Source organism: Nerophis lumbriciformis, linkage group LG09 (genome assembly GCF_033978685.3).
Source record: "Nerophis lumbriciformis linkage group LG09, RoL_Nlum_v2.1, whole genome shotgun sequence".
NCBI classification, from domain to species: domain Eukaryota; kingdom Metazoa; phylum Chordata; class Actinopteri; order Syngnathiformes; family Syngnathidae; genus Nerophis; species Nerophis lumbriciformis.
In genome coordinates this window covers 37,079,642-37,086,617 of record NC_084556.2, presented here as the reverse complement: position 1 = coordinate 37,086,617, position 6,976 = coordinate 37,079,642, and the positions used below count along the sequence as shown (strand labels likewise).

General features: G+C 37.2%; 1 protein-coding gene across 1 annotated transcript; it reads left to right on the top strand.

Moving 5' to 3' along the window:
* The first annotated feature begins 874 nt into the window (after positions 1-874).
* Positions 875-6,714, top strand: h3f3c (H3 histone, family 3C). The gene is made up of 4 exons (XM_061961862.2): positions 875-1,015; positions 3,391-3,534; positions 3,936-4,089; positions 5,191-6,714. The coding sequence occupies exons 2-4, from the start codon at positions 3,407-3,409 to the stop codon at positions 5,317-5,319; spliced, it is 411 nt and encodes a 136-aa protein (XP_061817846.1). The 5' UTR covers positions 875-1,015; positions 3,391-3,406; the 3' UTR covers positions 5,320-6,714.
* Positions 6,715-6,976: the final 262 nt, after the last annotated feature.

The window sequence follows — 6,976 nt, the reverse complement described above, 5'->3', positions numbered from 1 at the left end:
TCCCTTGCAGACTGTATTGATATATATTGATATATAATGTAGGAACCAGAATATTAATAACAGAAATCATAAAGCATTTTGTGTGAATGAGTGTAAATGGGGGAGGAAGGTTTTTGGGGTTGGTGTATTAATTGTAAGTGTATCTTGTGTTTTTTATGTTGATTTAATACAAAAAAAATTGTTTTTTAAAAACCAAAAAAAACCTGATACCGATAATTTCCGATATTACATTTTACAGCATTTATCGGCCGATAATATCGGCAGGCCGATATTATCGGACATCTCTAGTTTTAATTGATTTCATTAAAGTTACCATAAAGATATGGACTATTTCTATATTTGTAAGGGGTAAACTTACAAACTCGACACAGGTACCAATCGTATATATGCAAACACTGGTATCTGTGCCTTTTATAGAATGTAGACGCATTTTTTTAAGTATATATTGTATATATATATATATATATATATATACATATATATATATATATATATATATATAATTATATTTTTTATTTTGCTGCTTTTATTTATTTATTAGATGCCTTTTACTGAATATGCACAAGCACTGTTTTTAATATTATGTGATAATGCCTTTTATACTGTATTTTGTTTGTTTTGTGTGTGTGTGTGATTGTATGTCTACTTGGACGTTGGAGTCTGCAATAAAGCTTGATTCAATACAAGCGGTAGTAAATGGATGGATGGATGAATACTAATTCCCCCAACTGGAAGGGTTCATATTGAAGTAGAAATACCAAATGGTGTCACATAACATACATCTGAATGTGTACTTGCAAAACCACTCCAACTAAAACAACCACAACAAAATGAATAGTAGCGCACTGGTGTTCACTTTACAACAAACGACGTCGTTCAAGTGAATCTGCAGTGGCGCGTTGCATTGTGGGAAACACATGATTGACGCCGACGCCATTTTGCTGCGCGCGTCCATTGTGTGAAGATCGTAAACATCTGACAAACACTCTCTAGTACAGAGATACATTTACCGTTGGTGAGTCGTTTCTCCTTTTATTTTCTTCACGGTGGGGTTCGCTTAGTCTTTCGTGTAGAAAATGCGTTGTGGTTTTTGGTATATTGTGGTAAAATATGGCGTATTTTCGACGTTTAAAATGAAGAGGCAACACAGCTGCCCGTATGGCTGAGGGAGAGAAGCTGCTGCTAACATCACCGTATTGTCTTCAGTTCATTGGCTATTTCTACCAAGCTGATTTGCTTCTTATTATATACATCGAATTGACCGCCGTTGCCGCTCGTTTCCTATATTAGGATTATAGTGTGTGAACACACTGTTTAGTTTATTACTCTGAAAGTTGTGTTTATAGCTTGTCGTGATATCCGGCCATAATCCTTTTTGTAAGAGGCGGGCGCTAATTAATTGTCTCCGCCCCTAAACATTGTGCCGAGCGCCCATTGGCTTTTACGCAAGACTTGGAGGCCGCTGATTGGTTGCTTCAGGGACGACAATATTTCTAAGCATTTAATTGGCCGAGTTGGTATTGCACATTTTCTCGATTGGCTTACTGTAAACGAAACATTGTTAGCGCGGAATACGTTTCACGACGTTTCGGCGAGTGGACAACTGAACTACTTCAGTATTTGAAGTCATTTTTGTTGAAGTGACTGTTTTAAAAGTATAGTATGATGATTTCCGCTACCCAATAATGAACGCAGGAGACGATTACGTCATAAACATCAAAGTGATGCGTGTGTCTTTATATAACAGCAAATAATAGGGGCGAACCCATACACGTTTATTGCAAGGATATATAATTAAAACGGTTGATGACAAAAAAAAATACATCAACGCTGACATGCAGGCTGTAGATGTCTGATTGACGTCATTGTTGCATAATTGTCTGAGGACGCAAAATTACGTAAGTATCTGAAATACACTAATCCAAGCTCTTGTTATTCTGTCATCTAATGCAGTGGTTCTCAACCTTTTTTCAGTGATGTACCCCCTGTGAACATTTTTTTAATTCAAGTACCCCCAATCAGAGCAAAGCATTTTTGGTTATAAAAAAAAGAGAAAGAAGTAAAATACAGCACTGTGTCATCAGTTTCTGATTTATTAAATTGTATAACAGTACAAAATATTGCTCATTTGTTGTGGTCTTTCTTGAACTATTTGGAAAAAAAGATATAAAAACAACTAAAAACTTGTTGAAAAATAAACAAGTGATTCAATTATAAATAAAGATTTCTACACATAGAAGTAATCATCAACTTAAAGTGCCCTCTTTGGGGATTGTAATAGAGATCCATCTGGATTCATGAACTTAATTCTAAACATTTCTTCACAAAAAAATAAATCTTTAACAATAATATTTATGGAACATGTCCACAAAAAATCTAGCTGTCAACACTGAATATTGCATTGTTGCATTTCTTTTCACAGTTCTTTTTGACAGACATTTAAAAAAAATCTCACGTACTCCTTGGCATACCTTCAAGTACCCCCAGGGGTACACGTACCCCCATTTGAGAACCACTGATCTAATGAAGTAAATTCGGTCTGCATTTTGTATGCATGATGTGAATATTGATGAAAAAAAAACAAGCAGCAAATATCCATCCATATAAGACATGCACCTGTGGATAGGTTGATTGGCCCTCGTGTGTGAATGCGAGTGTGAATGTTGTCTGTCTATCTGTGTTGGCCCTGCGATGATGTGGCGACTTGTCCAGGGAGTACCACGCCTTCTGCACAAATGTAGCTGAAATAGGCTCCAGCACCCCCGCGACACCCAGAGGGACAAGCGGATGGATGGATGGATAATAAGTGTCAACTTAGTTTTACATTAGCACGCGCACGTAAAATAAAAGCACAACATCACAGATACCAGGGAGAGGTAATTAATGCTTGAACTGTCTCTTAAAGCATTAAACTCACAACGGCAATGACTTCTGCACCGTAACAAACCAAACTGGAATTGACACTTTTAAAATATAAGTACTCACATATATATGGATATTCTTTTAAGAGGTAGCGCCATAATTTACTTTTAACAGTCCAAATGTGTAATTTTATGAACACCAATTATTGAAACGCAACCCAGAAATAGACATAACATTGATTATATTGAGTCAATTAAATCATTATATAATAAAATCAAACTAATGGTTAACCCAGTCACCCTATTGTTGTATTTGTCATCACATTGTAAATGCGTTGCTCAAGGAATGTAGCAAATTGGATTCTTGGTTGTGTACCACAGCTCTTGAATATGGAATATAAAATAAGTTGTTTAGTCAAATGTCATAATATGTAACTGTAGACACTGCTTAATGCAGAAAAATAGTATTTGATCTGTAGATTGAGAACACTGTAATAACTGGTGCTTCAATGTTTGATGCCTCATTCAGGTGATCATTTGACGTCATGGCTCGTACCAAGCAAACTGCTCGTAAATCCACTGGAGGAAAGGCTCCTCGAAAGCAGCTGGCAACCAAGGCTGCCCGCAAGAGTGCTCCTTCCACTGGAGGAGTCAAGAAGCCCCATCGTTACAGGTAATATTTGCATTTATCATGGATGCCAATTTTCCATACTGATTTACCTGTCATGACAGAGTAAAGTATTCAATAAAATAATCCAGGAGAGTTTAATTGGGAAAAAATTTCATTTAACTCTTGTTTCTTGCTCTACCTTAAGTGTACAATGTACTAAGTACAATGGATCCTCATAATTTGTTCATACTTCAGAACCATAACAAAAGCAGAGTTGGCTTGATTTGTGTGACTTACAAAAATGATTTAGTAGATTTTGACATTCTTCCATGAAAAGCACATTTAGCTTTCACTCTATTCATCTTTATTAATGATATTTACTTAACATTGTTAAATATTTATATTAGCAGTTGACAGTTTAGTATAAGGTAAGTGTTTCTTGAGCGTGTAGTGTTGTGCTTCAGGCCTGGGACTGTCGCTCTGCGAGAGATTCGTCGGTACCAGAAGTCCACTGAGCTGCTGATCCGCAAGCTGCCCTTCCAGCGCTTGGTCAGGGAGATTGCCCAGGACTTCAAGACCGATCTGCGTTTCCAAAGCGCTGCCATCGGTGCTCTGCAGGTATGTGTGTGCATGTAACATATTAACGTATTATTGTTGGAAATATGACTTAACTGTCTGGGAAAATCATCAAATTGCATTTATTTCCCCTTCAAAAATGCTATTGCAATTTCATGGGCTTTTAATACGATATAAAATTTTATTTTTAATAGTTTTTTCTTTTTTAACACAACGTAATGGATGATTTTAACATCACCAAGAAAATGTTAGTTTAGATAAAAATAAATGCATAGTTGTCCTTCGCAACATCGTGCTTCAAATAAAGTTTATATCATGGCTGTCAAAACTAAAAAGTTAACTAATGTGTTTAATTATAACAAATTATCACATTAATCATTTACATACTTAAATTAATACTATTGATTTTGGCAGTAGCCCTGTGATGAGGTGGCGACTTGTCCAGGGTGTACACCGCCTTCCGCCCGATTGTAGCTGAGATAGGCTCCTGCGCCCCCCACGACCCCGAAGGGATTAAGCGGTAGAAAATGGATGGATGGATGGATTTTGGCAGTACAAACTCGTTTACCTTAACCACTATAGGGTCAGTGATCAGATCAATGCATACATAATAAAAAAAACTTGTTTTTTAATATCCCTTTATGAAAATGAATTTGAAATACCAAAATATACAAGGACCCAGAATTATTCTTGAAGACGCACTGTCGATTCTTGAGAAGATGAAAGGATTTTAAGTGTTCCTTATTGTTTGAAAAATACGGTAGACAAAAAGATAAAATTTGACAAAAAAAATCGGAATTTGACATCCTACCTTGCAGTGTGCACGTATCCTTAGTGTTACTGACAAAAAGGAGTTTTAATATGATGAAAAAAATGTTTGTTTGTTATATGGACTAGAAAAGTCAAATTGATAGGCTATTGTGCCACAGCAAGTCAGTAGGTAAAAGGTTTTTTGCAGCGTTTCCAAACTATGAAGCCAAGGCATATGTTTTACACGAGAAAATTGTTGTATGAATGACAAGAAGTGGATTTTTTTAAAGTGTAGTGTTTCGAAATATAACCATAGATATTAATATTTCCTACAATACAATATATTTTAGACTGTGTCATATTGATATCTTCTATTTGTGTGTGTGCCTGCAGGAGGCCAGTGAGGCTTACCTGGTGGGACTATTTGAGGACACCAACCTGTGCGCCATCCATGCCAAGCGTGTCACCATCATGCCTAAAGACATTCAGTTGGCCCGCCGAATCCGTGGAGAACGTGCTTAAAAACATGTAACTTTTGTCCTTTTTTTTTTTTTTTTTTTACTCTTACCTGTCTTTCCTCTTCTTACTGTCTGCTTTTTTCTCCTTCATCTTCTGTAGACTTTAGGCTAACTGACTATTAAGATAGCATTAAGCTGATGTCTGGTCTCTCAAAGGTTTCTTTCTGTGTCTCTGTTGGCGCGCTTAATTGATACTTAGTCTTTTAGGTCAATTAAGTGCAAAAGGCTAGTGCACGGGTAGTACAGTGTACTCAAAAGGGTCAAAGGTGTGAGTGCGCATTGCCGGACACCTACTTCACACCCTCAGTAGTCGCCATCTTGGCTATGTAGCGGAAGAGGAGGGACTAACTTGAAATGTTGGCAAGGCAGGAGCCCGGCCATTTCTGGTAAGTGCGCAGCAACAGTAATGGACTTGGGATAATTCCGTCAGTATACTTCTTAATGAGTATATTGTGTACTGTTCCTGAGTGTGTAGATTTTGGCAATGTAGTGCTGTCCCAAATCCATTACAGTTGTCGCGCACGCAACGGAGATCACAGCATGTACTTGCGTTTTCTTGTTTCATTTTTAATGTTGAATTGCGAGCACTAAAAAAAGAAACGTTTTTCAAACATTTTGAGCTCGCTTGTTGTTTGAGCCGCAAGAGAAGATTTAACTTGTTAAATGTCTTCCAGGGTCTGGAATGTCTGAGCTTTCATGCTGTCCCTACCTACCCTACCGCTGGATAGCCAAGATGGCAGCTATCGACAGTGCTAAGTGCAGCACTATGCGTGCACCATTTTTAGTGACAGTGCACTGTATATTGCATTAAGTACAGAAGTGTGCCAATGCAGACACAGCTCTGTCTTTTTTAGGGGACCTTTTACGTGCATGTGTAGTATGTACAAGGGCTTTTAAGATCAAACACTTCTGGGTTTGAGGGTGTAGTCACACTTTTGGGTCCACCTGGATTCTTCTGTCCTTGGTGGTCCGTGGGTGCGGACTTAGGGACTCAGACAGGCTAGTCTGCTTAAGGGGAGCTGCAACTTCCACAGCAGGGTGCTAATAAAACTAGTCCTGACATTTCTGACTTATGTCATCACAACTCCGCCCTCACACCCACGCAAGCGCTCTTGGTTACTTAAAACGTGCATACGGTGTCTTTTTTTTTTTTTTTTACACACGTCATTCATTATCCCTTCAATTCCACTTTAGTATTCAAAGCAGTAGTGTGAAAACATGATTAAGTCTTCTTTTTTTTACAGTAAAAATGTAATGATGTTTCAGGTTGTATTTGTAATTGCAGCCACATAGGGACGATGTTTCCCCATCAGCAAGTTTATGCAGCCTTTTGCTTTTTTGGTCTCTGGCCTTAATTATCACATGATTGACAATAAATCAGATGTTTCAATATTCAGAATCCTGCTGCGGGATTTGTCCTTCAATATTGTAGTGCACAAAATAATAATCTCATTGCTTGCTTTTATATTTTTGGTAATTCTCAAGATGTTCAAATGTATGAATAAGCTGATCTTTGTATTTTCCAAATTTCTCATGTTATGGTAGCATTAAATGGATGTAAACAAAACAAAAAACATGCTGTGTTTATTTTGCTAACCAAGCAATTATGTTCAAATGTATCTTTGTCTTGAAAAATAGAATCAATATTTTTTGTCACTCAT